Source organism: Thunnus albacares, chromosome 22 (genome assembly GCF_914725855.1).
Source record: "Thunnus albacares chromosome 22, fThuAlb1.1, whole genome shotgun sequence".
In the NCBI taxonomy this organism is placed as follows: Eukaryota; Metazoa; Chordata; class Actinopteri; order Scombriformes; family Scombridae; genus Thunnus; species Thunnus albacares.
In genome coordinates, this window is record NC_058127.1 from 18,085,332 (window position 1) to 18,107,295 (window position 21,964).

The 21,964-nt window shown below is 40.6% G+C and overlaps 2 protein-coding genes and 1 non-coding gene across 5 annotated transcripts in view; all 3 read right to left on the reverse strand.

Annotated features, from left to right (window-relative positions):
* Positions 1 to 12,426, reverse strand: part of dennd4c (DENN/MADD domain containing 4C) — a 38,028-nt gene extending 25,602 nt beyond the window's left edge. For all 3 annotated transcript variants that reach the window (XM_044340646.1, XM_044340647.1, XM_044340645.1), the window contains exon 1: positions 12,105 to 12,426. The gene's annotated coding sequence lies outside the window, so the exon portion shown is untranslated. The remainder of the gene's footprint in view (positions 1 to 12,104) is intronic.
* Positions 12,427 to 14,893: 2,467 nt separating this feature from the next.
* On the reverse strand, positions 14,894 to 21,761 carry haus6 (HAUS augmin-like complex, subunit 6). The gene is made up of 17 exons (XM_044340830.1): positions 21,281 to 21,761; positions 21,062 to 21,157; positions 20,897 to 20,975; positions 20,523 to 20,655; positions 20,283 to 20,427; positions 19,340 to 19,402; positions 19,197 to 19,254; positions 18,788 to 18,961; positions 18,487 to 18,683; positions 18,221 to 18,350; positions 17,899 to 18,001; positions 17,752 to 17,812; positions 16,911 to 17,052; positions 16,667 to 16,765; positions 16,376 to 16,474; positions 16,155 to 16,290; positions 14,894 to 16,017 (listed from the first exon to the last, which is right to left on the reverse strand). Exons 1-17 carry the CDS (start codon positions 21,415 to 21,417, stop codon positions 15,296 to 15,298), a joined length of 2,574 nt encoding a protein of 857 aa, XP_044196765.1. The 5' UTR covers positions 21,418 to 21,761; the 3' UTR covers positions 14,894 to 15,295.
* On the reverse strand, positions 17,551 to 17,681 carry LOC122974563. Its single transcript, XR_006400415.1, has one exon.
* Positions 21,762 to 21,964: the final 203 nt, after the last annotated feature.

Here is a 21,964-nt window from a genome sequence, read left to right on the forward strand (position 1 = left end):
CCCCTGATCCTGACGGATCTGCTTGAAGCTTTGTCATGTCAGTGAGTGACGTGAGTACTTATATTCCACTTCCTAACTTGCAGCCATCCTTACAAATTCACTTTGTTTCACAATTTGCTTGACAAAGTAGGATATTTGCCCATTTTGAAGAATGTCACTGAAAGTTTTTATTTGTTACTGTAAATAACGCTTTTATGAGCCCAAATGGTTCCAGATGTGGCTTTTTGCAACACAATGAGGAATGCTGTCTGGCTAATTCAGACTGGACTCAGTTCTTATTTTCTGATGATGCACAACAGCAATCTAGAGGCATACTGAGTTAAGACTTTTACTTTGAAGAGATTTACTTCACTGTATCCATGGTTACATCTCACCGGTAATGACACCATTCAAGAGCAAAATGATGTTTTCAGACTATATTTGCTTTATTACAAACCACACTGTTAAAATGTGTTCTCACCGAAGGCTGGCCAGTAAATACACTCAGGCTGTCAAACCAGTGACTGGATGGTTTCTCTGTGTGTGGGTGAATTAACGTCTGTTTATAGCTGAGACAAAACTCTGTTACTCGCCATAAAACTAAACACACCTGTTTGACATACTGTTTCACCACATATGAATCAGGTGCGCCCTTAGTGAAAGCAGTAAATGATTTATTGCTTACATGTATCAAAGTCTTTTATCTTTAGGATTTTAAGGGTGTTTTTTTTTAACAGCCCAACTCTGTGAATGAATTAATGTCAAAAGCTTACAGAAATTACTATGAAAATGGAAGATCTGAGCAGTCCCATTACATCAATGGAAAGAGGGTTTGGTCTTCTTTGTGTATTTGTCAGTTAATGCACCAGTTTTCTAAATTTGGGACTGACCCCTGTGTGTAGTCTTTTACATCAAACCTAATGAGCCATGATATCTCTGTGTCTAGTTGTTCAAACATGACATGGGTATGGATCAGGTAGTGCGTAACAAAAGGGCAGTCATCTGAATGATACCTGCTACTGATAAATGTTTTTTTTTTTCTGAAGCTCAAATGTTACAGTCACACAAATACTGACCCAGTAGCCTTTAAGTTAATAACTTAATATATCGCATTAAATTTGAAAAACTTTAAATTTAAAATATCAATTTAACAGAGGCACTGACAAGAAAAATGAAAAATGTAGGGCTATTAAGTATTTTTTTGAAGCAAAAATTCTAAATATTCTATAATTTTCCAACACTGAATTACATGCATGTATAATTTCCTGTGAAACCCTCCTGCATATGTAGGCAATTTGAATCCTGTGTGGAAATGGTGGACTCCGCCAGTTACAATTAAAACTGCTGTATTGATACATTTAAGTTATACACAGTAATTACCACTGTATATATACACACACAGTATATAACTTTTAAAAATGCCTTATTCAGAGATGTGTTTCCTAAACTGAAATAGTTGTGCTGACTTTAATGTACCTGTGTGTACTTTCTATGCAGCTACATCATATAGGAAATATAAGATTGGGCCTTGGTGTGAGCAGGTTTGATGTAGTAGTGGGTCACAGGTCAGAGGCAAAGGATTCTTTGTCTTCTGAGGGAGAAGATGAGGCTATAGACCAACAGAAACAAATAGCACTTGGTATTTTGGTATTTTCTTATTTTAACACGGCTTCTTTGCAACAGTCTTCTCTGCTGAGTAACGAAGCCTATTTTAACCTTTGTCAAAACCATTAGCCGCTACAATTCATCTTCTCTAAAATGGTAATGCTGGTATGAAAACATCAAGCCTGTGAGTCATACAGCTACCCGACAGCATGGGCACAGTTCACTACAAAGTGTCACAGCAGGGAACAAAGCAATGTTAACAAAAAAAAGGGTATCTTGTAGATCTGTGGGGTCCTGACTGAGCTTTGAACGCTGCTCTACGAACAGTCACAAACCCAATGAACCAACATGTACTTTACAATGAACATCAAGCACTAGAAACTAGGCTTCATGTGTACCCTTTTAGCATCACACATACTGCAGCTTCCATACATACACAACAACACAGATCCTTCTTTTGATGTAAAAGCCCGACCACAGGACAACAACATCAAACTTTTTCATGGAAAGAAGCAGTACTTAAATGTGCATTTTACTCGCATCCGTTCTCTCAATGTGAGTACTGTCCTGATTCTGCAGAACTCCGCATCAGGTGAAGGGTATAGTGAATTTACCAGTTCACCGTAATAATATGACTTCTGTTAGCAGTCTGTTTTTAAATATCTAGGAATGATGTATTAATATTCAGGGTATTTCCAATGAACATAGAAAAAATGCATTTCATATAATTTCCTGTTTCTACTCAAAGACGGAGTCGATGGAACAAACGCAACGTGATTGTTGATTTGTTGTGAACAGGTTGCCATTAGCAGTTAGATTAGTCTGTGATGTGTCATGCTATATGAATTTGGTATAATAAAAGAGAACTGCCACAAATGCAACCATTTGAAACTGGCACTGAACAGGACATAAAACACTAAAACCTATTTTTGACCGTACCATTTATGATATCTATAAACCATACTCAGGGCTACCATAAGGCTGGGTGGCACGATGTTCAAACGTAAACCTCCAAACTACCACCACTGATACTTAAATGAGTAACCATGTTTCCATGCAAGGCCAAATAGCCACTGACATGAGGTGTGTGCACATATCTGCGGACACACATTTGTGAACCATTTGTGACCGTCCCCTCTGCCTCCCACACATCCCACCACAACCATACAAATATCTCTTTGTGACAGCCCATGATAGACAAACACTGACGCCGCCATGGCAACCGAGCCCCAACAATGCCAGGCTGCGCGACCCTGAGCTGCGAGTAGTGTTACTCTGGCTGAGGAAAATGATCTCTCCAAGTCTTTCAAGGGCACATTTAGTATAGCTGACACGTACTCTGCTGTCTGAGAGGACGTTAGAATAAAGTCCGCTCGCTCAGTTTTAGACATACAGTATATAAAATGGCAGAAAAAGCTTGTTTTATTGTCCACTTTTCTGTCTGGCAGGCAAATAAAACAGGGTAGTGGCCATAAACGGTGATGGTGTTGACAGTGAATTAGACTAAAAGCCTTAAAACTATTTTAAATAGAAGTGAACATAACATTAAGGATTTTCTGCCCTTCATATTCTCCACTTGCAACAACATGCAGGGTGGAAAACTTTTGAACCTTAAGGCAAAAAAAAAAAAGGTGAGGCTTCTTGGGTCAAATGGTAAAATAAATGCACTCTCAGAGTCAAACTGGCGGACAAACTGGTCCATTAAATTTCCACTGTATGAAGTCTTGTGTTGTAACTTGAGCCCCTGCCTCTAAAGGTTGAGCTCTGCCCCTCCCTTCCCATGTGAAAACCTGTTCCTCTGTTACTCCTGAGCCCTGTGCCCCGATGATCGAGTGTCACGCTCTTTGTCCAGGTTGTACTGGGAGAGTTGGGTCACTACGAACCATGACAGAAAAATACTATGACAATGTACTGGACACATACTGTGAGTGGTTATTGTGAAACTGGTTTCTGGCTTTCTCGTGTCTATAAATGCTTTTAGCTGAGATCTGAGAGTCTCCAGTACACTTTCGGTTTGAATGAATAAAGCACAGTTATTTATGCACTGCTAATTCAGCACTAGATTTCGCTAAAATTAGGGTTGTCCAGTACGATGATACAGTGAGACGATATCAATTTGTCAACTGTTTCAGAGATTTTGACATACATGCATACTGTGTGTGTATCTATCCATTTCATATTACTGCTTGTGATGACTGGATTTTTATACAATTTTTACATTACTGTGATGAGGTATCTTGATCTTTAAAACAGGTATTTAATTTGCTGGATTTCCCAAAAAGGAACAGACATTTCCATCTGCTTAATTTACCCATTAAGCTTCCCAATCAAATTTTTCAGAAATATTTCTGTAAAATAAAAAGATATACAGCATATCGATATTGCAATATAAAATTACGAAATAAACATACTATTAGTTGGTTAGTCAATCAACAGAAAATTAATCTGCAACTATTTTGATAATCGATATATTGTCTGAGTCATTTTTGAAGAGAAAATGTCCACATTCTCTGATTCCAGCTTCTCAATTATGAATGTTTTCTGATTTATTTAGTCTTCTATGATAGTGAACTAAATATCTTTGGGTTATGGATAAAACAAGACATTTGAGGACGTCACTTTGGGCTTTGGCGAACAGTGGTCGACGTTTTTCACCATTTTCTGACATTTTATAGACAAAACGACAAATAGAAAATAATCAGCAGATTTATCAACGATGAAAACAATCGTTAGTTGCACCTCTATTACATATATTGTGAAAGAGAATTTTTTTTCTACAATGCCCACACCTAACTATAAACAAGGCCACAACCTGTGGTTTGTATCCAACTGAGACAAGTTGCTTCAAAACTCACACACCTTCTTCTCAGAGCCATAACTCAAACTCAGTCAAACAAACTCTTCCCAGTGATAGAGGAATCTCCATTGTCAACTGTGGTTAAATGTCCATTAATCTCCTTAGACATAATTATTTCAAATTGTGTAAAACTTACCACTGACATGCCAAAACATGGCATTTCTAGCGAGCCTAACATATTCTTAAAATGACAAAATGTACAGCACGCCAACGTAACACACACAGTGACCATGCCATAAACCTGAAGGAGTGATAACAGAGCAACATTTTTCTCAAAACAAAACACGACTTTAGATGCCAGATGGATTTGTCAGCGACAATGTGATGTCATCCCTCATTAGGCAGTTTTAGCAGGTATGAGAGAGAGATGCACAGACACTTGTAATATTATCTGGTCTTTCCAGCTGCTCTGTGATCGCTCATAGAGGCTTGCAGGGGAGGGAGAACGACTCAGATTTTTGAAGGTAAGACAACAGTTTTGGAAGGTGTAATGGAATATAAGCTGTCATGAATCACCACCTCTAGTACAATAGCCTATTCTTTATGAAACCAGCAACTAGCAGTACAGAAGAACATATTTACATTTCAGAGTAGCATGTAGCATTAAAAAGTAACATGGGTATCACTTAGACATGAGGAAAATCTGTTGCGTTTAAGGTCTTTGTGAGCTATTAATAATGTAATGTAAAAAAAAAAACAGGAAAAAAACAGAAATAGATTGAAATTCAATCTGTGATCACACTAGACTTAAAATCCTGACTGGATCATTCCTCCGAGCCTCAGATTTTCCTGCACTGGAAAGTCTTGTTCCTCGGCGGTAGCACTGGTCTTAACTTGCTTGCAAATGTGCCAAAGGTTGGCTATGCAGCCAAACGACCCCTGAGGGCAAAGGAAAACTCTTCGGCTGCCACAAATAAAACTGGGGAGGTCCTGCTCTTCAAATGTCTACCAAACCTGATGTTTGTTCACTTTTAGCACTTGCCTGGTGTTAATGACATTCACCTGACTCTCCCCTTACTCTCCAAGGTGCCAAATTCAATTCAATCAAAGCTAAAAAAGGATAAAAAGATGAAGAGAATGCAACATACATGGAAACAGAGATTTCTCTATTTAAGTATACAGAGTGGAAACCCCTTACTCCATCCCCCCATGGTCTGCCCCACAATGATCTCATCTCTTTCACACAAAAGAGCCTGGAGGCTTGCTCCCCAGAGGTGAAAGAGCCTGCCTGCATGTGTGTGTGTGTGTGTGTGTGTGTGTAATGCTGGACAACAGACAGTGCTGTGTCTGTCTCAGTTATTCCAGCAGGAGCCACAGCTTGACTGAAACAGCAGCTGAGCATGACACTCACAACTGTCATGTACTGTACCTTGCACACTGCAAATGAGACCGAAAATCGATATTCTGGGCCAGGATGTGCGCAGATGCGGTGATTATACTAACAGGGAGTGGGAAGACAATTGGTTGTAATGAGTAGGGCAAGCTGATGCTTCACCCCGACACATGTGACAAGTGTGCGTGTATGTGAGCTTCTGTGCAAAGAAATAAAGTGCCACTTATTCAACTTCATGTAACAGGGCTGCTGAAACCATCCAGCTCGGCTATGCCCATGACAATGCACAAAAAAAAGTTAGAGCTGAGATTGGTGAAGGTGATTATTTTTCAGCTCTAATAGCCTCTGACACATTGCCCTTTCAGCTCCAGTGGCAGCCGCTGACCAGTGTCTGGCTCAAGTGGCACTCATTTCTCTTGCTTTGGAGGATCTGAAGAGCAAAGTGGCCCTCCCTGCCACCTGTCATCACAGTGTGCTGCTGCTGGTGGAGGCCAGGCTGAGTGCATTGTGCCAATGAGGTGACGAAACCTCCATTTTACAAGGCAGCAACCACAGAAAAACCCACTCTGTGCTCTTCCTGAGGTGAGACGTGGGAGATGAGCTAAAAATTGAAGCCAGTTGAGCTGCTGTCTGATTGATATGGTGCAAGCTATAGTATATGTGCACATAAACTGTAGTCTGTAAATACCTGCCCCAGCAAATTAAGTCTTATCTGTGTGTCGTGACTGCCAAACTTTTCAGTTGATGATACAGGAAATTTGGTGTTTATTGTGACAAATATATGCACAAGTGCACTTGACAGAGGCAGGAAATATATTTAGGCTAACTGTTCAGTATTTGCAGATCAGTGTGTGTTAGAGGTGGAGTATTCACTGTCTATCTTAGAGCTTTTCAGCTCCAGATAAGCCTGTGTGAGAGCCTGGCATTATCATATCCATATGCTAACGACATCTCGCTCGCTGTGCACAGCCTGAACAAAGTGAAAAGCCAACGGTGAACTCTGTTCCTCTATTCTGTTTGTTTAACCCTGGCAGCTGTTTTTTTTTTTTTTCCCATACAGAGGCAATACGCAAAATCCAATTTCATTTGGGGACTGACGATAGTTGTTACTACACTTCTCAGAATAGGTATCTGGCTGCCAAATCACACTGATAACACACAACCCAGATCATGTTTGTTGTTTTTGCTACAGGATATTTTATTTTGTTCCTTTGGGCATGGGTTGTTTTGTTTGATTATCTTAAGCTATAATTGAGCGTAATGTTTTTGTCATCTCCCTTAAAACTACAACACATCCGTTTAATTTAACGGAGCTGAAACTGGTGCTTCAATTACTGGCACAGTTGGTTCAATCTTAGCAAAGCTTTAGTCCGGCTACAGTAAATTAACCAGCATCTAGCCTTCATTTATCATTTAAAATAAAACTGCTCAAATAAAAACCACTAACATAATGAAGACATACTGAGCACTGATATTAACAAGGTGCAACTTTACTCAATAAAACATCACATTATAGAAACATAAAGGTATTATCTATAGGAATAATACACTATGGCTGCAACAAATTGTTTTTAACAGATTAATTTATACATTTTCTGAAAAATAATTACATTTGTATTGTTTAATCTACAGTATAATGACATTAAAAATAATGACATTTTTACCAAAGCTAAATATTATTACTTTGTAAATAAGCCAGAAGAAATAACAAAAAATATAAAATTATAAAAATTATCAATTTATAATGATGTGAAACAGAAAGTTGTTGAAACAGAAACAAAAATGTTGTTTTTTTCATATTTGAGAAGTTGTCACCAGCAAGTCTCAGACATATTTTAATACAAATTAATACAAACGGACCAACTGTTTCAGCACTATAACAGATGCGCACTAAAGCCTATTACAGAGGGCTCATCCCAACTGTCTGCTCCTCTTTGTATGCTGCCTCTGTAATTCATTGTCAGTCCAACAGCACTGGTTGCTCATCTAATGTTTTGTCAAGAAAACATCAAAGAGACTAGAAACAATCAGGAGAGGTATCTCTAGCTTTCCACTTTTCCTTCACCGACTGACTTTGGGTCTAAAGTCACACTCTACAGAGAGCTGAGCACGTGATTAAAGAGGCAGGTGTAGTTTTCAAAAGAAAGTGACACACTTTAAGTGTTTGCTGAACTGTGTCAAAAACAACAGTTGCCAGCACAGCCAGCAGCGGCAGGTAGGCCATGCTTTCCACCAACAAGAAAAGAAGGTCAGATAGGGGCAGTGACGAAGATTTGAAATCTAGTCAAATTATTTAAAGTTTGCGTCAAGATACGACTTCCTACAATTCTAAACAACTTGGGTAGGTTGGACTACTAGAGGAGGATCAGAGTGGTAGAGTCTAGGCTCAGCAGAAACGTCACAAGACTCACTCCCTCCTGGAGCGTGACAGCCCGGCGGACAGAGAGCATTCTTTCCACTCTGAAGCGAAGGGAGAGAGGGCAAACTCATTGCCCTTACTAACTAGCTGGGCCTACACCAACTCAGATCCAGTACTACTGAAAGAACAAGACTTAAATCAGTGTTTCCTCTAGGTTCACTGACTACTTTAGGTGGGTGGGTGTGGTGAGGAGAGAAACTAGCGCAACTGTTTCCCCTAAGTTGAGTGCAGCATTGACTATTTCCTTCTAACAAAGGAAGGAAATAGGTTACCTGAGAGGGTTTTTGGCTGCATTACAAGATCCTTGTTGTTTCTCTTTGGTTGGAAAGGACTATCTGGTGTTAATATGTTAATATATCTTAACAGACAGCTTCACAGGTTGCACTTTGTCTTTTAGGGGAATAAAAGCAGTTGCAGTGTCAGTTGTATCTGCACTATGACCACTATTTCCTTCAGTCTCCTGACTATTTATGTTAAGTAAAAAAAACACCATTACCATCCATAGTAATGTCAGTACAATTTCAGAAAAAATGGTAAAAAAATGTCTATCACTGTTTCACAACACAAAGATATTCAGTCTACTATCACGGAGGATGAAAGAAACCACAAAATATTCATATTTAAGAAGCTGGAACCAGAGAATTTTGGTATTTTTTCTTCAAAAAAATTATTCAACCATGAATCCTTTGAACTCCGCCATAGAAATGGTCCACCAGTGCCTTCACTGGTATTTTTGCTTGTATCTACAAATGCTTCATCTCCCTAAAATCTGCACAACCTAAGCTAAAAGGTGATGTAAGTCAATAAACCATAATAACTGATAAAAGTACTGAAACTGTGTCATAAATTTAAAAAAACAAATATCTGACATGCGTTTCATCAAATTTGAATAAAGAAACACACAAAACATATTGATCCACAACAATTCTGAATGTAGAGACATGATCAAAATATCTCTCAACACAGCTAACGTTACTTGAACCACTGGTGTGTGCATTTTTTAGTTTTTAAGATATGTTCATTTTTTTGAGCAGAGTGCAAAGGCGTTGCTGATAGTTTCATTTGTGGGCTGTGTTCACTTGTGGTAGTCGTCATGACAGTTCCTGTCAATGACACACACGGGCCCTCGGCAAGCCTTGCACATGAATGGTGTGTTTCTCCCACACACCTTGCACTTTTAAAATAAAAAAAAATTATACATAAATTATTGACCGGTTTTCTGCTCCTGGTGCCACTTCACTGCGCAACCGTGCGTTGCCACCACATTTTGCGCCACATGGAACATAACGTAATGACGTCATTAACTTTCAACATGAGCGTCCAATGTGATGACACAGAAGCCTTAGCATTCAGCTGTAAAAGAATGAATGCTCTAGCTATTATGGTTTTTATGTTAGATCAATTCAAACAGGATTATGCAAACAACGACTTCCCACTACCAGTTCAGGCCTGCCTGCAGGAAATCCATTTTCATGATCGATAATCAAAATAGTTGGTGTTTAATTTTCGGTCAATCTATTTATCGATTAATTGACTAATTGCTGCAGCTCTAATCAGCATCGGTCTGGCTTCAAACCCCTATTTGGGCAAGTCAGCATCCTGCTGAAGTGTCCTTGAGCCAGACAATTAACTCCTACAAGCTGTGGGGATGCTATTGTGTCGCTGACATTGACCCATAATAGAGGAAGACTTCCTTCACAGTGACAAAAACAACATACAGCTAATAATTACAAATAGGAGAGGCTCAATTTTCTTTGCTTTGTTGGGGAAAATTCACAGTTTAAACATTTTTAATAGTTAAAATGTTGACACAGTTGAAGTGTCAGTTAAAATACAAATACCGAAATTGAAATAGCAGATAACGTGGAGGTGCTGGAGAAGTAAAGAAACTGAAGTGTCAATTTAAGTGTAAGCACTGAGTGAAATTTAGTGAAATATCAGTTGAAGATAAAGTGCTGAGAAGAATTCAAGAATCAGTGGAGCTTCGAGCCCTGAAAGGAGTTGAAATGTCAGTCAAAGTGCAGGTGATGAATTTACCTGAAGTGTAAGCACTGAAAGTAGTCGGAGTAAGTTTTACACAGTAGAAGTGTTGGATGTTAGAAGAGCTGAAGAAAATGTTTGTATTATGTTTTGTATTATTGTTGTTCAAAAGGTGAGGACCTGAAACCTGAAAGGGTTTGAAGTGTCAGTAGAAAATGTAAGGCTTGAAAAGAGCTGAAATGTCTGTTGAAGAGAAAGAGATGAAGTTAAAATGTCAGTTGATGTGTAAGTGGTGAAAGCAGTTGTTTTGTCCTTTGAAGGAATAAGTGATGAAAGCAGTTGAAATGTCAGTTAACGGACTAAAAGATCTGCACTAATGTAGCATAGCAGACGTGTCAGAAACACTCACATTTGTTACTTCAAGAAATACTCCTCTCACAGTCCCACAGAATTAATAACTGGCTTTCCTCACACTTGTCAAAATCCTATTTGACTTTTGCCTAGGCAACTGCAGAGTCCTTCATCTGCCTGTTGCTACTGCCTTGACCAATCCACTTCCTTTCCTCACCTGACAGAGCCTTTGCACGACCGGCGTCAGTGGCAAAGTGCAAGTTCAATGTACACAAAGCCACAGTGCAGCTATGACCCACTTTGCACCTGTAGGTGGAGGCTACATTCGCTCCACTCCCCTTTTTTCCCAAACGGCTGTCAGGTCAAGCCAAGGTCAAGAAGGAGATTTTTCTGCTATGTTTGCAAATGTCAAGGGCTCAGTGCTTCTAATAGCAAACGTCTGGGCTGCTGATGCAATTCTGCAAGAGCTATTCCCCACAATTCTCTCCCTCCAGAAACCTTGATTATTCTGTAACATCTCAGGTGGTAGAACACCTAAATGAAAATATGAATGCAGAAGAGGAAGTGCCACCCCTCTACTCTGCTGGGACTTGTGTCATGGCTGTCATAACAGGAACATCACATGCATGCCATGAATCACCATAACGCTGTTGGGAAGCCGGAGCAGGGAGTACTCTGCTGCCCTTAGGGGTTAGACTACTGCTGGCTGGCTGGCAAACAGTCAAGTGCTGAGCCACAGATATGTGAGCACCTTAGCGTTGCATTCAATGGCATTTGTGCTCCCCCCACACACACACACACACACACACACACACACACACACACACACACACACACACACACACACACACACACACACACAGAGCCACAAACCAACAGAGGCATCTTACACAACTCCATGTCCTCCTTGGCATGGGGTCACACAAACAAATGCAGACATGGCAAGTTCAGAAAGAAAAGTCTCTGGATAAAAAGCAACCACCATGACCAAAGGGAAGTCAGGTTAACAGTTCCTTATCTCGGCCACAGCTCTGACTCTTTTAAACTGCAAAATTCCCCTGCTAGAGTATTTTTTTCCTACATATATTTCTTTGATTTTAAGCAGGAAATCCAGCCTGTGAGCTGGCAAGTGTGGCAGAGAGCAGACACCTGCAAGGTTAGACAGGCTCCAGGAGAGCAGAGTCTGATTATCTGGCGTCAAGGAGGGCCCGTGAGGAGAGAGGAGGGGGGGTGGGGGTGGAGGGGTGGTGTTATATTCCCAACTGTTGCATCCGACCCATAACTAGGTCAACTTTCATGCAGGAAACACGACATGATCGCGGATATAACAAAAGAAATGTCCTCCTGTGATCAGCCCTGTGCAGTGATACGTGGCTCTCTCTCTCTCTCTTTCCGTGGTTGGATAACACACACGATGGAAAGTGTAGAAGCCCCGCAGCAGCGCAACACCAGGAAAATGTACTTTCAGCACTTCTACGCTGCTAAAGTTACCTTCAAATAGTTCAACTACATGTAATAATACTTACAACAAACTCAGCTTAGTCTCAGCTATCCCCACACCCGAAAATATGAGCACTTACCAGCTGTTTACACTGCAGCGAGAGACAATGTTGACATGTAGGCAACTTGCTGTTTTTACCCGCTTGATATATTCCGTATTTCTATTTGTGCAAACGGAAACGTGCTAAACCAGGACGGTGCGCGAATAAAGCAGTCCTTTAGAAACTTTGCTGGCCACTTTCTTCACCACACTTTCACCTGAAGTTGTCGGCGGAGGCAGGCGCCATGTTTGTGTCTGCGCTGATAGTTTTGTTGGCGAGCTTTCTTCCTAAACGTCTCTTTACAGACTGGAACCGCCCAGAGAAGAGGAGAGGCTACGGCCCCTGCTTGCAAACTGACAGAGGGGAGCACGAGCGCTGACAAGCACGCGCGCCGGCGCGTCTTTTCAAAGTAAAACTCCTCACTGACGCTCAAATACATTTTCAGAAAAAAAGCAATTTATGTAGTTATTGAGAAAACATTAAAGGGTAATTTAACACTGAATCACAGAGAATAGAAAGCTGTTGCGGCCCTGCATGTCTCATTCACCTCAAAACAGTAAAAACACGTTTTATGTATATTATGGGAAATGTGTTACTTGGCACTTTAGCAGCACCTGACGATGACGTTGCAGATCCCTTTCAACCTATAGGAGAACCTACGGTGGCCGCGAAACTTGCGAAAAACAAGAAAGGCCCTCTCTAGAGCCAGTATTTGATTTGTCCGTTCTGGGCTACTATAGAAACATGGTGGTGCAACATGGCGGCCTTCATGGAAGAGGACCCGCTCCCTATGTAGATCATGGATGTATTATAAGAGCTGGATACCGGACTAAAAATGGCGCCCTGTCAGTCCTATAGGAATTGCTCGCCTGGCGCATACGCCAAAAAAGTTTCTAGCTTCCGGGTTTGTTTCCGCGTTGTGCGGCCCACTGAATATGCGCAGTAGTGTTTCACCCGCTGGCCCCGCCCGCGAGCTCCCGCTCGGCCCATAGACTTTACATTGTGATGACGTCAGGGATTTTAAAGTTTTACAAACATAAAACCCCCATGGATCAAAAGTTCATAACAGAAAGAGTCATAATTGACGTTGTTTGCAGTTCGAGGGGCCCTGTCAACAGTTTTATAGGCGTCTCTTTTACAATGGTGGTCTATGGGGAAAATCCTTTTTGGGCCGCAGGGGGATTTTTTGCTGCAACACCGCGAGTGGCTACTGGGTAAAATTGGCTGCAAGGCTGAGCAGCGGCGCCATATCCAGCTCTTATTATACATCCATGATATAGATATAAAGGGCACTAAGGTAACGAAAACACAACAATTCTTATTTTCAGGTGATTATACATACTCATGAATATTATATTCAATTTCTGCCAATAGATCCCCCTAAATCTTACACAATAATCTTTTAATTTTATTGGCTGCATTTCATCTTCATAAATGCAAATGTATGGACAGAATGTCATTGTATTGACAAAAGAGGTCAAAAGTGCATTTACTCGATTTGTCCCTTCCAATTATCCAATTTTCTGTGTAAAGTGTGTATATGTATATATGGTCTTCAGTTTTTTATTTATATTTTATCTTATCTTATTTATCTTACTTTACTCTTACTATCTTCTAATTTTGAGCTGCTGTAACAATTGCACTGTGAAAGTGTACTGGATTGCATTATATTGAAAAGTATTCCAAATATTTTGTTCACTCCATTAACATACATGAGGGGGGCAAAATATTAGGAACCCTTTTCAATATAATGCACTCCAGTACACCACCACCACCCACTGTGACCTGAATAATAAACATAAAATAGGATTATCATCTTTCTGACGATGTCAACAAAAACTGAAAATGTATAAGTTTCATAAAAGTAGAATTTATGACATAGCGGTTGTATTGGATTGCATTAGATTACACGTGTATTTAATGCAGTGGCTCGTTTTTTGCTGTACACCTACATGTTCTGCCTATATTTGTTTTCTTGGTACGATAAGGCAGTGGTTCTCAAAGTGGGGTCTGCTGACCCCCGGGGGTCTTTGAGGGGTTTCCAAAGGGTCCCCAGCAAAAAAAGAATCATTTATTTTCACTATGGTCATGGGCTTCATACATTTTCTAATTTGTGTCAGTTTAGGGGTCCTTGATGTGAACATGTTTGAGAACCATTACAATCAAGAACTTACACATTTGATTCTGCTTTATTTTATTTGGTTTATGACATATTCAACACCCATGTATTGATTGGAAACTGTGTGAAAATAAATTTAAATTGTCCCTCATAAATGTGTTTTTCACAGTATAAGTTTTACAGCTCCTCAGATCTATACACTCAATTTTCATTTTATTGTGAAAGTTCAATGGTTTTACTTCCTGCCTTTTCTGAGTTTACACAGCTGCCTTGACTTGCCCATTTTTCTTTTGCTCTATGGTTCTGCTGTTTCTGACGCCCCCCATCTTAAACAGGGAGAAGTTACACCGACATAAAAAGGCAACAGGTGTGAAAAAAACTCATTTGTATATTTGTTGCTGCTCACTTAGGAAAAATAAGTCAGCCCCTAGGCCAAGTCTGTCTCTTATGTAATCGCTCACATTTTTGACTAAATGCACTAATCAATGCATAAAAACAAGCCGGCCTTTTAATTTTGAACAAACAAAGCAAATCAAAAATATGAAAAAAATACTTGATTTATCTCCACTACAGCCCTAAATTTGTTCAAACTAGTCCAATCTTTGATTAATACTGTATCAAGATTCCTACAAGTACATGCATGCAATGTTGTTTTTTCTTCCAGTTTCCAAATGTTTAATCCAACATCTGAGAAATTCCACTACCTTCATCAATCTCACTGACCTTTATTCCTCTCAGACTTGTCACATACCTACAAAGACATTTTCATTTAACAAAAACAAATTAAAGACATTGAGTGGTTAGTACAGAAGCCATGCTAATAGTGCAGTGTCAATATTAACAGGGCACTTGCATTGTCATGAATACAGTGAACTCAGTGAATGAGCAGATCCTAGAAACAGGAATCACAGTACGATGTCGCTCTCCTACACACACACACCACACTTTCAAGTTAGCAAAGTTAATTATGTACACATAAACCATATTTTACAATTTTATTCAAGCAGTTCATGTCTTAATATTTTAAATTAAAACCAATAAAATTTGGCAAAGAAAACACTACATCCTTAACAGTGCAAGCATCGCTTAAAAGGGATCTCAATGCATGCCACTAGCACTTCATGTCATCTATTGGGGAGAATGTGATCAGTTTGGGGAGGCTGTATTCTTGCGTCTTTGGGGGTGAAGGTGTCTCTAGTGCGTCTAGATCCAGTGAGAAGGCCTTGTCGGTGGCTTCCACTGACTTTGCAGGCTCCGTTAGCCAGTCTCTGTCCAAACTGGGAGCACTGTGATCCAATAAAAGGCACTCAGGTGTCCTCTTCATGTTTTCCATGAAGGAACCAACATCACACCCCTGCTGGATCTGACCCAAATGATGACGACGTGTGCTTAATGGCAACTGCTTCGCCTCAGTCTTCAAGGAGGGGATGAGGAGCTCGTCGTCATCCTCCTCACTCTTCACATCTTCGTCATCGAGGCTCAGCAGACTGTCGCAGCTCGGCAGTTCAGGAAGAGTTTCGTTGTCCAGGCTGAACTGGATGGCGCTGCTGCCCGTGCCACTCGGGCTGTCTAGGGTCTCCTTGCTGAAGGTGTCCCACAACAGAGTGGACTTGAGTAAGACCCCCTGCTGGCTGACGGGGGGGCTTCTGTGCCTCGTGACAGTTGGGGTGAGATTGCAGGAGGCACTCTGGGCGGGTGCAGAGGGACTCTGCAACACATTATGAATCTCTTGGAGAGGTGTGAGCCGTCCTGTGAGGCTGTCGTTAAACCGCCGGATTTTCTCAGCTTTGTCTTCCTCAACTGCCTTTCGCCAGGAGTTCTTCACATCCAGAACTTGAGAAATTAAGGAAGAGGGTAAAAAAAAAAAAAAAAATTACTAATTGAAATAAGATTTAACCATCATGACATTCTCAATAAAACTTTAAAATTTTAAAACATGAAGACTGATAATACAACAGCTCATGACTTACTCAAACTCTCAGGTGTACGAGGCAGCTGCTTCCTAGTAGAGAAAGGATCTCCTTGTAGAGTGCTGAGAAGACCCTCCAAGTCCAAACCTTTGACCCTACCTTCTGTGGGAGTGGTTGCAGTTACAGCATCTGCAAACTAACACACACATACACACACATTGAGTGTCTTAAGAATCCTTGCCCTAGTTTGCGTGACTCTAGTTTGAGAATCATCACTATACCTGATCTGCTAGGTTATCACATTCCATATCTAATATCTGAGTCTTGGTCCTCGTGGGAGTCACCTTCGGGCAAACACGGGGCGTCTTCCTCACACTGGCCTAAAAACAAGCACAGATTTGTTAAATACGGTTTATCAAAAGGGAACTGGTGAACACAAATTAGAAGGTGAAATGAATCCAATTAACAGGACTTCAAAAAAAAAAAAAAATAAAATACTGAAGCTGAAATACAATGCCAGCCTGAGGTGGAGGTACTGATGGACTCAGGTAGTTTCAGAATCATCACAATACCTGGTCACTTAGATTATCACATTCCATGTCCATTTTCTGAGTCTTGGTCCTTGTGGGCGCCACCTTCGGGCAAACACGGGCCGTCTTCCTCACACTGGCCTAAAAACAAGTACAGATTTTTTAAACATGCTTTATTAAAAAAGGAGTTGGTGAGCACAATTAGAAGGTGAAGTGAATCCAATTGATGGGACCTCAAAGACTCCCCCCCCCCCCCCCAAAAAAAACAAGCTGAAACAGTACTAGCCTTAGGTGGTACTGATGGAGACTTCAGAGGAGGGGATGGAGGTGTGTCGAAAAGCCAATCAACAGTGGTATTTGCTTGTGATGATGATGATTCAGTGGTGACAACAGGATGTTCAGTTGTCTCAGCTGATGCTGGGCAAGGACTGTCAAAACACAAAAAGCTTGATTTGTTATTTAAACTAAAACACAAAAAAAACACATTTTGTACCTGTGCACAATAAAGTGTGTTTCCCCACCATTATATTTTTCTCATAATGCAATACAACTCAGGCACAGTGAAAGTAATACTGAGAGCACCTTAATGTAGCTATTAACAGCCAGCGATGGATCAGTGCAGGGTGGTAACTTCAAAGGGATGCTATTGTTTTTGTGGCTTACAGCTTTAAATTAATTAAACTGAGGACTGATAAATCCACAGCACTTTAGAGAAGCGGCATTATTTCTTTTGATGTGTAAATAGAGTTTATGGTCTATGTACACATTTTGTACTTTTACCTGAAGGTCTTTTGTTTTTTTTTGGAGTTTAAACACCTGCTCTAGGTGCTTCTTAACTTTACCCTTCTGTTCTAAAAACAGTATTTATGCTTAATTTTGCTGTTTTTATACACAACTCTGGATAATGAAAGTCTGGCAGAGATAAAGAATGTCTGCTCCGTATCTGTCCGTGGCGATTTCTCTCAATTCGCCGCGGTCATCAGAGAGCATGGATGCTGTAGGGAGGACTAGTGACGGACAGAGCACAGCTCAGGACTGCCCAGGTATCTGCCTCCCATCAGAAGCCGAACACACCAACCAACACACTTCAAATAGTATATTATGAACATGAATAATGCTGCCGTTACCTTTTGAGGTTCAATTTATAGCTGATGCCTTCCTGTGATTTATTCTCTGCAGGCTTCTCCTCTGAGAAAGTGTACAAATGACAATTATGAACAAAAAGCACCTATGCAACTTAATACATGGACAGTAATGTAATCAACTGTGCTCACCAAGAAGTTTAGCAGGATACTGAGAGAAGACACTACTTCCATAACTAGCTTCATCTGCCGGTTCAAACGACAGTCGAACCATTGGTGAGAGGAAGCCAAGAGCCTTAAAAAAAAAGAAGAAAAAGACAGTCAATCTTTTCAGCTACACAGATAAATATGTTTTCGTTATGTGGTTATTCTTACAGTCTTGTTAATGGTGGAGAAAACAGACAGCATTGTGACATACAGTAAACTCAATAGGTCTTGTCCCCCTGTGAAATATTATAGCGTGTTTAGATTCTTTTTTTAAAAATGTGTGACTGTACTCTGAGGGACCACTCACAGGATCTTCATTCAGAAAAGAGACTAGGGGTGTGTCTTTCAGTATATCCATCCACTTCCTGTCCCACTCCGCCTCCAACTCTCTGATGCCACTGCTGACCTCAGGAATTTCTTCCTTGGAAATCTTCTGTCTGGTGGAGAAAAATATGGAACGTGGCAAGTTAATTCACTAGTATTAAACCCTTCACATTTCAGCTAGCAAGCAAGTTACAAAACCGCAAATAGCTGGAGAAGCATAAAATATCAATGTAACACAGAGGCACCTACCTGATGAGGTTAAGGTCCTGCAGCACACGTGCCATCTGCTGGCATTTCTCCTGCAGGTCCTGAGGATTGAGCTCTGGCCTGGGGGCATGGGAGACTCGACAGCGCTCCTCCCTCAGGAGCTGCAGCGCGTGGTTCACCAGCTCAAACACACACAGAAGGTTCAGCTGGCCAGCTTCATACACATTCCCTGAACTCAACTGGAAAACATGCAGACACAAATACAGGCTATGGTGAGACTGGTCAATGTGGTGATTTATGAATTCAAAAAGGAATGAACCGACGCCATTATCTTCACTCTCACCTGATGTGGGAGCTTTTCAATTCTCTCCAGCAGGCAGCGGGGAATTTTGAGGACCTGGTCTGTCCCATCAAGAGTTTTTTGGTCTACGTCTCCTTTCAGAACACTTTCCATTGAATGCTGCTCCTCTTTGATAGAGGACAGCATTCCATCAATGGCCGACCACAACGAGCGTACCTTAAGACAACCAAGTAGTTGTGTGAGCTCTTTGAAAACAGGATTTCAGTAAACTCATCACATTACATCTTGTTTTGTCCACCAACAGTCCAAAACCCAAAGACTTCCAGTTTACTATAACAGAAGACAAAGAAAACTACAAAATCCTTACATTTACATGACTACAACAAGCATTTTTAATGATAAAAATAGGAATTTGTAGTAAGTTGGTTCTAAGAAACATAACATTACAGACCTTTTTGGTCTTCTCAGCTGAAGAGGCTCCCTCCTGAACAGAATCACTACTGTGACGCCTGAGAAATTAGACAAATACATTGAACAAACTGGACTAAGAGTAGTCATCAGAAATACTGAGGAGGGAAAAAAAGGCATACATACTTGAGTAGCTCATCATACTTGGCACTGTCTGCTCTGATGTCTTTCAGGGACTTTCCCAGGGCCCTTTAAAAGAGGAAAACAGCTTTAACAAAGAAATGACCAAGCAGAACCCGACTTACCTGTGCAAAGGGAAAATACCATAGAATAACCAGCAAGTACAGGCTTAAAAATGCAAACCTCTAGACTCCCCAGCATAATGCAGTTGTTAGCGCACATGGCTCTAATTACATTGATTGTGAACACCCCCGACAGCCACCGACTGGCCTCGTTAATCACGGCTTTGCCAACTGGTTCACACAAACAGGTGGGACTTGAAACAAACAACCAGTGTAATATGCAACATCAAGAGTAGTGTGTTTAATATAGCTATAAAGTTAAGCTGCAGTGCATCAGAGAAAATTAGCTCACCGCAGTGGTAGAAAATAATATTGAGCAAGGTATAAGACACAGTATAACCACACAATATCAACAGAATAAGAAGCAATAGAAATAATACAAAGACACAGTAAAAATAACAGGCCACACAAAAAATACATGTGGGAATTATTAAATAAACCTTGGTAAACACATTTTCAACATGCTAAGGTGAAATGAGTATGGAAAAGCAATGACAAAACATTTCCCTCTTAGATCAATTAAGTGTATCTCAAATGGATTACAGCTTTTTATTGGAGCTCTTGTGTCTCAGGATTAAAAAACTATTGTAATGAACAGATATCTGCAGTAAACATTATATTTAAAAGTGACACTGTTTCTACAGCTTGACTTAGAGCTACTTAATTTTGTTGACTTAAGTGACAAAAGTTGAATTTCATTGTCAAAACCTGAGCTGCTCTGCACTGTAATCATTAGGGTAAAGAGCTCATATTTCCAGCCTGCCTCTATTGATGTGGAATAGCATTGAGCTCTGTCCTGCTGCTAAAATAGACCACCAAGGACTCACTGGGCTTGTCTCTGGTAGTCCTGGAGAAAGCGATCCTGCTCTACTGCAGTTTTCAAAAACCTGGCCTGGATCAGGTCCAGACTCCTTGCTGCCATGTCCAGGGAGGAAGCCGGCATTGCTGCAGCCTCAGGAACCCAGCTGTCATCTGGCAATGATAATATTCAAGATTAATTGCTCAGGCCCCATTGATTGTGACTACTTGTACTGAAAAAAGAGATCTGATTTTCTATCAAGACTTACCTGTGGTGAATGTCTTCATGTCCTGTAGCATGACGTGACTGGCCAAATGAAGCATCAAGCTGATAAACCTGTGGCCTCCAGGTGAGAGGAACAAGGATGCGACCACTTTGGATCCTGCATTTGCAGTTTCATCCTAAAAGACACACAGTGAAAACAGGTGATGTAACTTCAATTTTACACATTTAGTATAGTCAACTGCTAAATCTGTATTTGCTAATTACAAGATTTTAAAAAAAGTTTTATGTTACACAGTTTGTGTACAGGCAGTGTGTGAGGAGAGAAGGACGAAAGGAAAGCAGTAAGGAATAAAAAGAGGACATAATTCCCCATTTGTGTGTTAGGTGGCACACAACTTTACAAATTCTCATCCTTACCATTATTTCTCGCAGCCAAGCGCAGGCAACTTTTCGGAACTCAGCATCTTCTTTAGGAGTCAAAACAGGCCAGCAATGTCTAACAAAACAGAGATATTTCATTCTTTAAACAATGAATCCAATGCATATGTTTTATATGAATGGCAATCATTGATCTATCTTTACCTGAATGCCTCATGAAATCGTGTCGGGTTGAGTTTCTCCAAAAGAAAATGAGTTACTATGTAGAAGGCATCCTTGTTTGGTTTGTCAAACATATTCCTATTGGCCACAAAATTACATTTGGTTAGGGTTAAAAGAAAGATTAATTCACTTAGGCAAGCTTTGTTAATATTACAATATATTGATCTGTTAACGTTCAGAACTTGATAAACACAGACTCACGGTCCCAGGTTGATGTATTTTGGGTTGGTTTTGCCGACGAGTAACGATATAGCCGTGTTTGGCTCAAATCCCAGCCCGAGAAGAGCAAACCATAGATATTTCCCGTTCTTTTTCTGTAACAGTGCCGGGTTCGCCATTGTTCCGAGTGGGAAGAAGCAGTGAGCGGATGCCCGGTGCTCAAAAACCCAGCCTGGCAAATATCAAACAAGCTAGCCAGCTAGCTTCGGCGGCTAGCTACAAAGTTTACTGCTAGCTCTTACTTCCGACCTTGTTTTGAGTTTGTCAGCGTACATTTAATAAACTGCTGTCGACATAATAAGCCCTGCCTGTGATCACTTACAAATCTTACAACACCAGTTCCACTTTTAGTCACGTTTAAGTTCAGAATTGTTCAAATAAGTTGTACTTATTTTACGGTCGGGAGCGAGAACCGCAGAAGTCCAACCGCCAAATTTTCCAATAACCACCCGGATGTTGTTAACAAGTACTTCCGGTGAGTGGGCATGAAATCGCGTCCATAAGTGTACTTTTAAAAGCGTTTCTTTATTACACCTTTGATGGTAACGCTGGTGGGTTTTATGTTATTCCATTAAAAAAATATAGAGAGAGCTTTCGTGGCGTTATTATAAGCTAGGACGTTGTGACAGACAGAGCCAACCTTGTGTAGGTAAAAAGGTGACTCGT